This window comes from Rhinolophus sinicus, linkage group LG04 (assembly GCF_036562045.2).
Source record: "Rhinolophus sinicus isolate RSC01 linkage group LG04, ASM3656204v1, whole genome shotgun sequence".
In the NCBI taxonomy this organism is placed as follows: Eukaryota; Metazoa; Chordata; class Mammalia; order Chiroptera; family Rhinolophidae; genus Rhinolophus; species Rhinolophus sinicus.
In genome coordinates this window covers 55368758-55385551 of record NC_133754.1, presented here as the reverse complement: position 1 = coordinate 55385551, position 16794 = coordinate 55368758, and the positions used below count along the sequence as shown (strand labels likewise).

Sequence of the window (16794 nt, the reverse complement as noted above, 5' to 3'; positions counted from 1 at the left end):
ACAACAGATTGTGTATATTCAGGAAGCAACTCTGCAGTGGACACAGCAGCACAACATCCAAAGTCGTAATCTTAACACAATAAAAACAGCAAACACTAACATAAGGCTTTCTGAGTTCTAGGTATTCTTGTAGGGACTAAACACACATGTCTCTCTGTGTACACGAATCTGTATGTATATGATTTAATCCTCAGAACACATCTTGGAGGTAGATTAACACTCTCTCTCCCATTTCTAGAAGAAAACACCAAAGCCCAGATTAGGTGACTTGCCCAGAGTCCCATAGAAGTCAATGTCAGGACATAAATCCAGATAGCATGGCTCAATAATCAAACAAATATTGACTAGGCCTGTCCTGGCACTTAGCACTGCGCTAGACATGATGGAAAATGTGAAGAAATCAGGTTTGGTTTTAACCTTCTGGGATTTTCAATCTAGTTGAAGAGACAACATAATAAAATCTGATATTTATACAAATATGAGTATTACATAGTAACAAAAGAAATTAACCAGAAATTCACCCTATCCTACTTTAAAGCACTTGTTCATTTTCTTCTCCTTATTTCACCCTCCCAGTCAAAACCGATTCCCCCATCCAGGCCGTCTACTGAAAGAGCTCGTGGCAGATGCATGGCTCATCACAACTGTAGGACGGTAACGTCAAACACAAACGTTCAGAGGCCCTACAAGCTGGACAGCCTCATCTGCGTCTCAACTCATTTACTCACTTTCGGGTGTTCTGGATGGTGTGAGCTTTCCCCTCCCCTGCTCTGGTTCTTGGTAAAAACCAATATATCCTGCAAAATCATGACATTTTCTTTGGGAATCAGCTCAGCTGGGCATTGATTTCCTACTGTGGCTGAACAAGCACACACACACCCTGTCCTCCGCACGGCTGTGACCGCCTGCCAGCCTGCTTGTCTACCACGGAAACTTCAGGAAATGAATTCCAGGGGCCTCCCAACCCTGTAAAGCCCCAAATGCAGAAGACAACACAGGTAACTGAACTGAGTGCTCGGCCTTCAATGCAGAGCCAAATCTGTCTTCTGCCACGTGACTCTGGCCAACGTAGGCCCCACTCTCTCCTTCCCAAAGGGGGGAGAAGGTTAGCTCCCAGAGGCTCTTCCTCAAAAGTTCAAATTTCATGTTCTCTACTTCCTGTGTTTGGCAGTGATGATAGCATCATAAGCTAATCCCTTTCTAGTAACGCCTCTTCTTCCTGTATATTTCAACCAAGGAGTGGTGAATGACTAGAGTGGACCCATACAGCCAGCTGCACCTTCTGAGAAGGTTGGGCCCATTAGATTTTAGGGTTCACAGCTTTTAGGTAGTCCTTCCTGTAAATAGTGTTCACCCTCAGGGTATTCCTATCTGCAAAGGACATCTGGAGTTTAGGCTTCAACCTGTCACTAACTGGCTGTGCACCTTGCGTAGGTAACAATCTCTCCACTTTAGTTTCCACATCTGTAGAGAAAGGTGACACTAAATGATTTCTGAGGTCATTACCAGAGCAAACTTTTGACTTTATTATCTAGTGTCTTGCTACACCTTGGTCAGGACGGCCAGAATCCATTTAGCGCAAGAAGCAAAGTGTGGAGGAAACAACAGTGGGAAATGAGTCCAGAAAAGATCCTGAGGGAGCGTTCGTTAGAAGCTTCGTGGGACCCTGGACCGGAGCACCTGCACCACCTGCACTCACAGAAATGCAGGCCCTCAGGCTGCCCCTATCAGCACCTTTGGTTCAGCAGGAGCCCCAGGGGACTCCTTACACATCGGCGTCTGAGAAACTCTGATGGGGAATCCGCTGAGCCAAGGCCCCACTCCCTGGGCGCCTGGACCACATTCCCAGGTGCATGGATGGCCTCACATACTCTTGAGTTCTAATTTCCTCTTTCTTTTCCTAGGACGTCTGTCTACCACTCCCATACGTCTGTATAAAATCCCCAAATATAAGCCTCAAAAGGACAAGGACCGTGTTGACTGTGTACATCACCTTACAATCAGAAGTACCAGAGCGTCTGGAACTTTATCCTCAACAAGTATGTGTTGAGAGAACAAATAAGGAGCAAAAGTAAGAAAAAAGAACTCTTGCCTCCAATGATTTTATAATCTATTTAGGGAGAGACAGAAACTGAACTATTATGACATAAAACTTAGAGTTCAGTTTAAGTGGAGCTAGAAGAATGAAATAAGACAGTAGATGACGACTTACGAATAACTGATTTAGACAATCAATGAGACCAGTGGGCAGAAGAGAAAGACCAACTTTCTTTAGCATCAAGGAAGTAGTTTCTAGACTGATGTTTTGAATAGTTTCTAATCAGACCTTTAGGAGATTTCACATAAGACCTAAGAGGGGCCTTCTGGCAATTATCAATATTTCAAAAACCCTATCAAATAATTTTCCACCATGATGGGTGGGACACGTGGGTAACCCACACAGCAGGAGGCCTATCAACTCAGAACATTACACTAGTTACTTCAGGTGCTCTAAAGCTTTATCAGTTACTTATACCTGAGAAATAGAAAAAGAAAAACGTATTACTTAATAATGTAGCTTTTATTAGGTAGATATAAACCTTTTGCCATCCAAGCCCATGGGCCTAGAAAGAGATAGGATGCTCTCTGGGTACGCGTCCAATTTCAGAGCCACCACAGGGGGGCAGCACACAAGGCTGCCTGCGGATCCACATCAGGGCTGCACTGACATTACCTGCCCAGCTCACTCACTTAATTGGTGCCCTTTCCACTTATCACACCACGTCACATTTACTGAGCTAACTCACATAACACAAATCTTCCTTCCTGAGCCCTCCCTGAGCTGTATCACCAAGTGCAAACTAAAATGACTGAGTGTGTAAAACCCCCAACATACTGTCAGCATCGTCATACTGAGGAAGATATGCAGCTTTTATATTGAAAATTATGATGCTCAGCATCACTAACCATCAGAGAAATGCAAAGTAAAACCACAATGAGATACCATCTCACACCAGTCAGAATGGCTGTCATCAATAAATCAACAAACAAGTGCTGGTGAGGATGTGGAGAAAAGGGAACCCTCATGCACTGTAGGAGGGATTGCAAACTGCTGCAGCCACTATGGAAAACACTATGGAGGTTCCTCAAAAAATTAAAAATAGAACTACCTTATGACCCAGCAATTCCACTTGTGGGTATTTATCCAAAGAAATCCAAAACACTAATTTGAAAAGATATGTGCACCCCTATGTTCATGGCAGCATTATCTACAATGGCCAAGATATGAAAGCAACCTAAGTGTCTATCAATAGACAACTGGATAAAGAAGACGTGGTACATTAATGTAATGGAATATTACTTGGCCATAAAAAATAATGAAATCTTACCATTTGCGACATGGGTAGACTTATTATGCTAAGTGAAATAAGTCAGACAGAGAAAGACAAATACCATATGATCTCATTTACATGTGGAATCTAAAGGACAAAATAAACGAACAAACAAAACAGAAACGGACTCACAGATACAGAGAACAAACTAATGGTTGTCAGATGGGAGAACAGTTGGGGGGCCGAGTGAAAAGGTGAAGAGATTAAGAAGCACAAATTGATAGTTACAAAATAGTCGTGGGGATGTAAAGTACAGCATAGGGAGTGGAGTCAATAATACTGTAATAGCTATATACGGTGCCAGGTGGGAGCTAGACTAATTGGGGGATCACTTTGGAAATTACATAAATGTCTAACCACTATGCTGTACACCTGAAACTAATATACAATAATATTGAATGTCAACTGCAATTGAAAAATAAAAATAAAATTATGTTAACAGTATGTTGTAACATTACTTTCCTGTTTAACACTGAATGTTGTAGTGGAGAAATACATAAATTGTGAAAACTTAGAGCCAGAAGAAACTTTAATCTTACAAATGCCTCACTGGTGTGAGGCACCCCGTTGAGATGGCGATGCTAGTGATGGAGAACCAGAACTCTACCCCTCTTTGCTCTAAACACAAGGGAGCCATCCCTGTTCGCTGTGAACTTCTCTAAACTAAACACATGAGAAGATCCAGATGAGACTATGCTGTGCTACGAATTGGAGCCCTATACCTTTATGGGTCCCAAGATTATGTTCCTGCTCGGCCTCTCAGCTCCTTTGGAGACTTTGGAGGTCCTCACCATCCAAGCTGGTTTTCTTCTGTCCCACCCAACACACCCCAACAGAATTAACAGGAAGAACGCAGCCACTTTTCTTTAGGACCCAGGAAAGTAGCCAATTTTCTTTAGACTTTGAATTTGGAAATTAATATATGGAGGTTCTCTTGTCAGAAGCATGTAAAAAGATACAAAGGTACCTGGAGAAAACACTAAAGTAATTCAGAATGCTTTATGAGATGGCATATCTTGGGAGGTATTTAAAAGGGAGTGAGAGTAATCAGTAGATGGACAAATGGAGCTTAGCATAATAATCTCAAGATCCACCCATGTTGCCGCAAATGGCAGAACTGTATACCTGAAATCTATGTAACTTTACTAACAATTGTCACCCCAATAAACTTTAATTTAAAAAAAAATGAGGTCAAAAGAAACAAAGGTCAAAGAATAACATGATGAACCAAGGAGACAAATAGGAAAAGAGGTCAGCAAAACTAGAGTAGTTACTTCTTGAAAGCAAACACAAGACTTTAAATGAAAAATTTATTTTTCCTTATTATAGAAAGTATATGTTGGTTATTATAGAAAATTTGCAAAATGTGGAGAAGGAAAAAGAGAAGCCATCCAGTTGTTTGGTACACTATTTCCTGTTGCTTTTTCCTAGTCATTTGGGATCCTTTTGGATTGCCATGTTCATGCCATATACTCATTTTTTTCTTTTTAAGTTTATAATTTTAACATTTTTTTATTACACATTCTTGTAATATTTTTAATGGCCACAAAATATTCTATCAAGTAGCTATGTCATAGTTTAACCGTTAGATACTCAGGTTTCTTCTAATCGCTTATAAAGTTCTACAATGAAGAGCTGACTACCTTTTGTGGGTTAATTAAAAAAAACCTTATATTTGATTGTTTCTTTTGGATAGAGACCAAGGAGTAGAACTATTGTTTAAGGCTCTTAAGTCAAATTGCTAGACTGCTCTCCAAAAAGGGTGCACTAGATGTAACTTTCATTAGCCTGGTTCAAGAATACCTATTTTATTACTCCTCACAGCCATTTAAAAACCTTTTGCTCACTTGAGATTAGTATTCTAGTTAATACCGGTAAGCAAAATGATACTTCATTTTAATTTATATATTTTTTTGTAACCAGTAGTGTCCTTTTATTCCCTTATCCTCCCCATTAGCTTGTAAATCAGCTATTTTCGTCTTCTGTGATGTATTTGTTACAACTTAACTCTTATTTCCATGCTGGAATACTTCAGCATTCAAAGTAATAATTCTAAAAGCAAATAAATTTAGAAGGCAACTGTTGCTGCCATTATTTTAACATTTATTCAAACATTTGGTCCTATTGCAATATTAATCTTTCAAATATTTGCATTTAACAGTGATAGAACAATAAAATCAAAATATACGACTTATTTAGAAATTAGAATTAGTAATTTTTTCTAGGGTAATACACTGAATATCCAATCCCTATGATAGTTCAGCCTCTGTTTTAAACCTTCGTGGAGGGACCCATGTATTAAAATTCAAACATATTACTTCTCAGACCTTTTTTGTAATTTTCCATTTATTCATTGAATTTTCACCTTTTCAAACATTTTTTATCTGTAGAATTTATATTTCAATAAATAATATCAAACTAAAACATCATATTGTATCCTAAAAATATTTAATTTGATAGCCAAGTCATGACCAAATGTTAAAAGAAAATAAACCAAAATCATTTATGTTCAGTTGTGGGTAACAACACAGATTGATGAGGTCCTTACCTTTCTCAGCTTTTCTGGGGAAAATTCTAAGCCAACAAGAAAAAGAGTAAAGAACACACCAAATTCTCCTAATGTCTCCACTTGTACAATAGACTGAAAAACACAATTTTAAAACCATACAATTTAATATATTTAACATATTAAGTATGCTTAACAGAACAATCTTGTACTAACGAGCTCAGTGGAACTATCTCCCCCCACCCCCCGCCAAAGCACAGTATATTTTTGAAACAATTAATTCTTTGAATTTCCTCTATATCTGAGATAATTTGGACTTCCTGATTATAATGCTTTTTTTTTTTTTTTCTTGATTACCTGGAGGAACAGTTTTCTAAGAACAAACTCATGCATTCACCTGTTTTTAAGTTCATTAAAATTGCCACTGTTATCTTCAGCAGTTCCTTTCTTTAGCTTTCTTTATGTGACAGGGAGGCATTAAACCCGAGTTTGATGCTTAACTAATTTAGAGTGTTTTACTCTCATTGGGCTTGAACATGACTAAGTGAATGAATTATCTCCCGACAACCACATTTGGTCATATCCCAGGTTTAGATATACAGTATTCTTATGTTCTGTATTTGTTTTGGTTCTTCATTTGCTATTTATTTTTAATGTTATCACACTATAATAGAGAATGTTATTTATACTATTATATTTGGTACTATTTATGTTACTTACATTTGAGGTTTTCATTGTTGCTACAAACTGTTACGTTGTTTTCAATGTTCCTTGAACATTAGAAAATAAAGCACAGGCTCATGTGTGCTATCCTAACCCCTGCACACCCACACTCAGTTTGCCAGCTATTATCATTATGAATCCTGCCCCCTTATTGGCAACTGTCCTCCTTTCACTTTCAACCTTTCTTGATTGCTTTATTTTTACTTAATCTTGTTTACTGTACTTTTTTTTTCCTGACACCATCTGGAAACCTGCATCTTTTAACAGGAAAGTTTATTCCACTGACATTTATTATTACAATAGATACTTGCTCTTACTTCTTTTACGTTATGTCTTCTCATTTTTATGCTTCCTTACTGCTCCTTTTATTTTTTCTTTCATTTTTCTTCCCTTTTGAAAATCAGGCTGTAACCTATGACTTCAAAGTAACATACTTAAACCTACACTTCTCAATTTAATAAATAAAAGCCTATCAACTTCCTACGAGGAAAAGATAAACATTTTGGTATACTTACACTTCCTCCATTATCCACCCCCCACTTTTGGCTAGTATGTTGTTGCATTTTTATCGTCGCCTACCGTAATTATATTATTTTTCCATGGCGTGGCTGATTTATTAAGAATTATAATATTTATAGTATCAAGTTATATCTATTACCTAGTTATTTAGCCTTAATTCTTTGTTTATAAGCTATCTTTGCTGCTAAGTAAACAAGGAAAAGGAGAACATGTTTGTATTTGCTATTGTTTGCAAATACTCTGAAAAGGGAGGATGGGACACGGACTGCAAGACATTTTTCACCTACAGCTTTTTACATTATTTTCAATAATGGAAAATTACTTATTCAAAAAATTAAATTAAAACCATTCTTCCCAAAGGCCACCCTGACAAGTTGAGGCCAGCCCACCAGGGCACCTTCCTCCTTGGTTATCTATTCTACCACTAAGTTTCCAGGCTTTTAGCCTGGAGCAGCTGAGTATAACTTCTCACCTGGCTAATCTCACCTATTGTTAAAATTAGTTTGGTGTGACAATTTCTTCACCACCCTCTTCTGCTATTGGCCAGTCTAGGAAAACCACAGAGGTCCTCTACCTGGTGCAAGGTATATTAATCAGCAGTAAGGGAATGACACGTTATTCACTACCAGTGGAGCATTCCACACCTTTCGCCCATTCACCTTCTGTTCTACCTAACTGGGAAGCATCAGTGAGGTTTTGAGAATTCTGTCGTTTATTTTCGGCCATCCTATATTGCTCCTTCTGTGTGGGCTCATGATACCTATTCTTGGCATTCTCTTTCTATTTTGTCAAATTGAATGTATTTAAATGACAAATTCTAAAGCGCACAAAAGCCTGGGAGCCCTTCCTTATTGTCAGAAAGTGCTGTCAACATTAGATGAAGCTCACTTAAATTTGCTGGGCAAATGGCCTCCAGCAAAAGCAGCATCAGTACCACATTGTTCCTCGGGGTCTTCATAATACCCTATATTTAGGCTTGATAATTCCTCACTACTTTATCAGTTTTTCAATGCATTAAGAATTTTTTAAAAAATACACTTAATCTAGCAATTTTAGTTGCTCTCAGTCTCTGAATAATCCAGTCCATCATATTACTGAAAATGGAATCTTTAAAATTATCTAATTTAAAGATATGAACAGGGTTATTTTCTCTAGTCAAGTCACTCATTCATTAATGAACAAAATGACTTTCTTATGGTTTAGCGATTTCCTATGATAAAGGGCATCTTCTTTGATATGGATTATAAGAAACTGCTATCTTCATTATTTCAAGATCAAAACTTTATTCAGTCTTCATGAATGTTTCTTTTGTTGTCTGTTAAACAGATACTAAAACAGTTCCATTTTGTTCTTACCTTAATACTATTTAGGCCTGAAGGTCCCAGAAGTACACCACAAATAATATAGCCAAACATTGTAGGCAATCCTATCGTCGTGCACAGCCATCCACAAGGTAAGGACACCATTCCTATAGTAACAATGTCCTAGTATAAGAATAAACAAGTAAGAAACACAAAAATTCAAGACAATAGTTGGTAAGAAAAGGGTTGGTTGATGGCAAAAGAAGGATGGGACAGTATGAAGACTTCTCTAAATGAGAATAAAGGGCAGATGAAACTAAGAGAGATAATTTTACTACCACGGTGTACCACAGAGGAGTGGAAAACACTCAGAATGTTGTATTCTAGGAGTAGATGAGGTTAGCTCCTGATGGTTTAGCAATTACAGCAAAATACATCTGTTTTGCTTAAGCCCCATAATAGTATTCTAAAAATTCGGAGCACTAGGACTCCATTTAGCCTTCTGGTCTGGGAAACCTTCAGAGCTGGTTTCCTAGCATAACGCACATACCTTCACCATTGGTTTTCCTACCACAAAGTCAATATAAACATCACACTGATAATAGATTCAGGCAAAAATCATCAGTAGGTGCTAAAACTACTGGTAAAGTTTGATGAGAAGTGAGATTTCACATAGTCTTAAAATGTTTCCCCAGAAAGTATGTATTAATTATAAAGGGAAAAAAGGGTAACTTTACAGTGGAGACCCCGCCTGTTCCCAGAGGGCACTAGTCTGTTTTGCAGACTCAGCTCCTCCTGGTTGCGGTTCCAGCCCCAACGGAGGAAGGCCAATACAGGTGCTGAGTTTTATCTATCGATTCGAGTCTATTGATAAAGGGATATGCCCCCCACAGTAGCCCGTGGGGATCATTTAGCTTCCTCCCAGCCTGTCTGTGTTGGCACCATCTCTAAGACGAGGTTCTTTGTCTGGCTATCTGTTCCTGTGTAAATCTCAGGGCCAGAGTTTTCAAGATCTGACAATTTATCTGGAGCCTGCCAGCCTTCCCTGAGCAGGCTGAACCCTATTCCTCATATTTCTCATTTCCATCCAAATCCAGTGATTCTGAAGCTTAACACCATCGATTTCAAGTCTTTAAATAATTACATCCTCGTACTAGACTGGTTTCCTTGGAGGTCACACATCTGCCGCTAACCCAGGCCAGAATGCCAGTCACCGCGGGGGGAGACAGTTCTCACACCGCACTCCACGTCTAAATAATGCCATGTGGGATACCTTAGCCAAAACTTCTCTGCCTCTGAAGAATGCTCTATTTTAGTGAAAATAGTTACTAGATAGCTGAAATTTTAATCCCATCTAAGTCTTCCAAACTCTCAAAAGCAAAATTAATTTTCATTTAAACATTAAAATACGTTATTCTTATGGGAAAAAAATTGAGAGAAAATGTTTCAAATCACAGGAAACCTAGGAAATGCTAGTAGGATCTCTCTGTTAGGAGGAAGGTTGTGCCCCCTAATATAATGTTCAGAAAGAAAGCTCAGTCTTCCTTGACATGTATACCAGGAGATGAGGTGGGAAGTTAGTGGGAATTAAGCCCAGCAAATGATTTTGAGAGGCGAGCAAGCAGACAGACAAACTACCTTTATGAAGTGGTGATCTGCACGTGGGATTGTTGAGTCTCTGGGCTTGGTCAAAATATACTGGTTGTTCTGAGAGTCAATCAGCATGCTGAGACCTAAGTCATCCTCCACTTCCCGTTTTGTGAGATTCTGTTTGGAATTGGCCTCTTCTTCCTCCACCCTCAGAACTGCCTCAAAATTGACCCCTTTGACCTATAAGAATAACCAATATTGTACAATTAAAACCAATGAAATGCTTTCAAGTTCAATTTTTAGAGAGTAAATTCTATATAGAAAAATGAATTACTTTTTTAGTATTCTGTCAAGTGTGACAAAAGATCAGTAAGTGTTCATTAGCATGAATTAGGAAAAATTTTTCAATTAAAAAAGTGATTTAAGGATGGAAGTGTTTAGGATTTCTATTATTTCCAAATACCTACTTTACCTGATTCAGGGTATGACATTGTGATTTGTAATAAGAAATATATATTTGGTCTTCATCCCCTTTCCTGGCTCACAGCTCCCAAAACCTATGTAATTTCCTAAGTGATAACGAGCGATGGGAACATCTTTTGTTCTATTTGGTCTTTTGTCCTTGGTTCCTGAAATAGCTCTAAAATGATAGAGGCGAAAGGAGTGTCTTGTTATTAATAACAAGCTCCTAGCAACCTCACCTGACTTTATATCAGAGGTGATTTTTGGAAAGCCTTTGATAACCACAGGCCTGGACTAGTTATCAGAGGAACTAACCATGTGATGAGAAGGTTGACCTTTCGGCCCTCCCCAGACCTCCAGGAGGGGAAGGGGGCTGGAGATCAGGTTAATCACAAGCCTACATAAAAATCTTTCAAGTATGGGGTTCAGAGAGCTTCTACTTGCTAAACACATGGAGGTGTGTGGCTGGGAGGGTGGCGGGAGCTCCACATCTTTTCCTCATACCTTGCCCCATGCACCTCTTCCATCTGGCTCTTCCTGAACTGTATCCTTTATAATAATAAACTGGTAATCAAGTAAGTAAACTGCTTTCCTGAGTTCTGTGACCTGCTCTAGCAAATTTCGGATCCCAAGGAGAGGGTTGTGGGATCCTCCAAGGTGACAACCTGGGACTTGGGACTGGTGTCTGAAATGGACGTGACAGTCTTGGACTGAGCCCTTAGCTATAGGGTCTGCACTAACCCCAGGTAGGTAGATTCACAACCAAACTGAATTGTAGGACACCCGCTAGTGTCACAGAGAACTGGAGAACTGCTTGGTAGGGTACCTGATGCCCTTGGAGTACAGAAATGTTCAGGGAGCAGTGAATAAAGGGGACACATGTCTCACTTTCAAGGGCAAACTTTCAAAAATTCATAGCCCTTAAAATACTTATGAGTTCTCCTCCATTCCATAATTAGAAAGCTTTAAAAACACACCATTCCTTTCTCTCAATTTTTATTCTTCCTTCTTTCTTCTCTGAACTTGTTCTAATTTGTTTTTATCACCTAACCCTTTTCTGAGTCCATTCCAAGACACAATTTTCAGCATTAATCTCATTTTTCCCCAAAGAATCCTAAACACATTACAATAAGTGAACAGTCTGAAATCCTGCTTCAGATATGGAGCTCGTTTCCTATAAGTAACTCATTGCTCCCCTGGTAGATCAGCATTGAAATCCCACTGCTCAGGGCAAGCTTTCTTGAAACAGGAGTTCTAATGCAGCTGAGGGGACAACTGGGAAACAAAGATGAGCCAGTGATGGGGAGCTGACAAAACATGAGGAGAAAATAAAGGATAACCAGTGTACTTTTGCAAGACCAAACCCAATTATTTTTATGACACAGAAATGTTTGGTTTTGTCTTTGTTTTCAATCTACAAAAATACACATGCAAACAATTTCAACAACACATCCTTTCAGTAAGTAGCTCAGCAGGTGAAGGGAAAATTGTTCTGGAATGCTACTTACCGATTTATTGTCATCAAAAGCGTGTTCTTCTATTTCCTCCTCTAAACGATCAGCTGCCTTTCTGACATCTTCAAGAATTTCATCAAGCATGGATAAACTTTTGTTTTGATGTTGCATATTTTTAAGGGCTTCAACTTGATGTTTTTCTGCTGCCAGAAGTTCCACATATTCTGTCTCTTCCTATTCATTTGTTAAAAAAAACGAACAGTGGGGTTTATTAAGAAATAAACCAGGATATGACTTCTATTCATGTATGGGGCCTGACCACACCAACCAACACACTCTGTCAATACTCTTGTTCATAAATGTATAATTCTAGCTCTAGTCAGTTAGGGAAGGTCAAGAGTCCTAGATTATCAAATATAACTGAGCTTAGCAAATGTTTAGAGGAAGCTATTTTTACACATATAGTCATACGCTGTATAACATTTCGATCAATGATGAACCACATATACGATGGTGGTCCCATTAAGATTATAATGGAGCTGAATTTCCTGTAAGAAATGGAAGTATATGTGGTTCAGAAGAATTTGTTTTCTTTATGATGGGAGCAATAACATCTGTGGGGCTTGGCAATAGATTCCCTCTGACTCACCACCTCAAATTTGCGTGCACAGATTACATGCCTATCTGTACTGACCCACTTCAGCACAGATGAACCTATGCTAGTGCCCAATCAGAGGGCGCTGCAGCCCTCCCAGGTCCAGCATGATGGTCTTCAGAGCGCAACTGCTGTAAATTCTTTGTTGAGGACCTAAGATCCTGCACAAAGACACAAATCCACAGGACCTACCTTAACAGGTATTAAATGATACTGCCATTTAAGTAACAGCTTTCTGTGGTGGTATGGAGCCAGCCTGCCCCTGTACTTTGGAAATATTTTCAGGTTGTGATGATATAAAGTATAGATAAGTTTTCTTTCTTTTATCAATTTAATGCCAGAGAGAGTTCTGTGTGTCAGACAGGATCAGTGGAACCAAAAACAAATTTCCAAAGTCAATATATTGTGTCCTCAGTTCTATATCCTCTCCCTGTTAAACACCCTCTTTTTTTAAATGAATACCACAGATTAAAGTTCCTTAATCTGACCACTGCTTCAACATATAATAGCCAAAGCCACATTGCCATGACAGTCCTTTATGTTCCTTTATCGCTCCGTCTTCATTTGTTCTTCTTACTGATCCTCAAGCCGCCTTTCGTTCCCTCCAGACAGTCACTATTACGGTGACCTATGACGTACGCATCCAGTTTCTCCTCGATATTTCCAATCAATCCAGCCCACATCCCTGTCCATGGAGCAGCACTGACAGCTTCCATGTTCTATTTCTGACCGTGTGGGAAGGAATGGGGGAGGGCTTGTGGGACAGTGTTTAGAAGTCTGCCGTCGTGGACATCATGTCCTGGCCTTCACATCCACTCCCCACTCATGCCCTGACTCTCGTAGAGCAACTTCCAGTCATGCAAACTCCATTCATGGGAAGTGTCCTATACAGGTGTACCACTTTTTATCTTTTATACCATATTTCTGTGTTTACATAAACAAATCCTTACCATTGTGTGACAGCTGCCTGCAGTATTCAGGACAGTAAAATGCGGTACAGGTCTGCAGTGTAGGAGCAATAAGCTATGCCATGTAGCCTAGGTGCGCAGGAGGCTGCACCATCGAGGTTTGTGTAAGTCTAAGATGTTCGCACAATGATGGACAAATCACGTAATGATGCATTTCTCAGAACGTATCCCTGGAATTAAGCAACACATGACTGTACATCAACAAATGTATGTACTATTGTATATAAATTCTGAAGGTCATCTATTCGTACAAAAATCACTCACTGAACACTGATTATGTTCAGGCATCGTGCCTACTAGGTATGTATGGAGGTATAGTTGTACTTTAAAAACAGCCGTGATAGTTCATTATTTAGCTATAAATTTCTAATCAGGATACACATAGTAAAATTCCAAGTTACAAAGGGGAAATTCTTCCAGAAGAATCTAACAGCATTAATTACTTGGAAAACTGATGGATATTGCTGATAATAGGATTCACGCATTTTATACAATATTTAAACTCAAGCTATCTTAATCAAATCAATACACATATTATTAAAATATTTATTCACAATTAAAGGGGTGGGCATAGCTGGGACAGAGAAGTGACAGGACAGTCTCGGGGGCAAGCATGACTATTTTATGGATCTCCACATCATCACAACACCCCTAACACACAGCTGTGGGTTAACAATACCTGGACCAACTCAGAAGTATGAGGCAAGAACCAGTGTAAGGAGAATGCTGTTTATTCAAGTTATTGAAAGCATGCATATTTGGTTCAATGTCACTCAACTGAGTGACATTATTCTCTATTTTATAGTAGAACTACCTTAATTGACATCACTAAGTACAGTAATCCCCCCTTATCTGTGGGGGATATGTTCCAAGACCCCCAATGGATGCATGAAACCGCAGATTATACCAAACCTTATATATACTATATTTTTTCCCATATACACATACCTTTTCACTTAAAGGAAGCACTGTATGGCTTCTGTTTGGCACATCCAAACTGTCAGCATCACCACTCTTGTGCCTTGGGGCCATTATTAAGTAAAGTAAGGGCTACTTGAACATAAGCACTGCTATGCAGAGACAATCAATCTGATAAGAGACAGCTAAGTGACTAACGGACAGGGAGCATATACAGCATGGATACTACGGACAAAGGAATGATTCACGTTCCAGGTGAGATGGAGTAGGATGGTGCCATATTTCATCACAGTATTCGGAACAGTGTGCAATTTAAAATTTGTGATTGTTTATTTCTGGAATTTTCTGTTTAATATTTTTAGACCTCAGTTGACCAGGATAACTAAAACGGTAGAAAGCAAAATCATGGATATATGGGGACTAGTGCAGCCCTCTTTAAAACCAAGGAGTTTTAATGTCTCAGCTGTCCAAAGGATCTGCTAAGGCAGTCACACCTCAGAGGAGAGCATCACGGTCTGTTTCTAATACACAATAACACACAAAATAGACAAGATGACTGAATCAAGGTGGATGAAAACCCTGACTTAGCCATTTACCCTATTACCGTACAGTCATGAGCTGCTTAATGCTGGAGATACATTCTGAGAGATGCATTGTTAGGAGACTTTGTCGTGGTGTGAATATCATATATTGTACTTACACAAACCTAGATGGTATAGCTACTACTATAACTGTATGTGCTATACTTTTATACGACTGGCAGTGCAGTAGGTTTATTGACATCTGTGATACCACAAACACGTGAGTAATGCGTTGTACTAGGATATGGCGACAGCTATGACATCGCTAGGCAATAGGAATTTTTCAGCTCCATTATAATCTTATAGGACCAGCATCATATATTCAATCCGTCATTGATTGAAACGTCATTATGTGTCACATGGCTGTATATGGTATCCCAAATACCATACTTTGGTAAAGAAAGTTTTATAAGTCAATATCTTTTCTATTTTTTAAACTATATATCAATACCATAGCCTTTCTATGAAGAGGGAACGATATGTATTTAAAATGCCTGGCACATAATAATAGCTTTTAAAAATTATACAGTATCACATCTGATACAGTAATGGTTTCTTTTCATTTTAAAAGTATTCTTCATCAAAATCCTTATTTCAAATGAATACATTTGTTTAAAACTGATTTTATATTTTTGTTTTCACTATATGGATGTTGAAGAAAGTCAACCTTCACACAAAAAGGGATTCTTGTCAGAAACTCAAAATGTTGGTTGCAGTTACAAATATATTGATTTCCACATCAGTTTATTGGGAAAAGTTCAGTAACTATTTTAATCACCAGGGGATTTCACAATAAAGAAAAGCATTTGAGAATGACTCCTTCTAGAAGTGATAAAATGTAACTATGCTAAGATATAACGCAAAAGGAAGATTCTTCTACAGGAGAGATTTTCTCTGTTTGACTATGAACAGATGCCCCAGCAGACCACACGTGCTGAAGTATCCGCACCATCCGCACTTTCCCTCTCCCGCTACTTCCCCGCTCAGAGTGTGGTAAAGGGGTGTGAGAGGACTAACCTTTATGGCGGCCTCTCTCAGGGCCTCCAGGCGCTGCCTGCTGCTCTCCTTCATGTTCACCACATCCTTGTAATCTCCCTGTAGGGCTCTCTGCAGTCCATAGATCGCCTGAAAGACTGAATTTTCACTTTCATTCAGCTCCTTTTGGAAAATTTCAAATGTGTGCACCTGAAACAGTTTCTCTTCATCCGACAGGCCAACATCTTTTTCCACGGCTCTGATTGCATTTTTCAGTTTGTTAAGAACCACCGTCTTTTGGCGAAGAAGCCCGGAGAGCTTTCTGCAACCATCGAGGACCCACTGCTTCCTCTGCGTGATAGCTGCCCCTTTGCCTCGGTGTAACTTGATGGCATGTTTCGCTACCTCTTCATGTTCCGCAGCATTCGTGATCAAATGAAGTAATGGAAGCAACATCCAGAAGTAATTTTTTTCCAATACCTTCATGATCCAACTTCAGAGAACAGGGCAAGGCAGTCCAAAGATTTCTGCTAAGCTGAGCTTGCATTTTAGATACACATTTTTAGCTGAAAAAGGGACTTATTGTCACATATATTTGAATGATGATTCATTATTATTGAGATCAGAGTTAAAGTATTACATAATTACATCCAGAACACTATGGCTATTCTGAAGAAAATGTTATTTTTCCTAGGTTAATATTAACATCTGAACTATTTATTGCACCTAGATTAAAATCAAATACTGAATGTTAAAGTATGGTGCCTGGTA

The 16794-nt window shown here is 38.9% G+C and overlaps 1 protein-coding gene across 2 annotated transcripts in view; it reads right to left on the bottom strand.

The window, feature by feature from the left end:
- Positions 1 to 16794, bottom strand: part of TMCO3 (transmembrane and coiled-coil domains 3) — a 50883-nt gene that overhangs the window by 28080 nt on the left and 6009 nt on the right. For both annotated transcript variants that reach the window (XM_074329562.1, XM_074329561.1), the window contains exons 3-7: positions 16066 to 16589; positions 11981 to 12160; positions 10059 to 10250; positions 8475 to 8603; positions 5920 to 6012 (exon numbers count right to left, since the gene is read on the bottom strand). In XM_074329562.1, coding sequence (XP_074185663.1) covers positions 5920 to 6012; positions 8475 to 8603; positions 10059 to 10250; positions 11981 to 12160; positions 16066 to 16509 — 1038 coding nt within the window. In that variant the 5' untranslated portion in view covers positions 16510 to 16589. The remainder of the gene's footprint in view (positions 1 to 5919; positions 6013 to 8474; positions 8604 to 10058; positions 10251 to 11980; positions 12161 to 16065; positions 16590 to 16794) is intronic.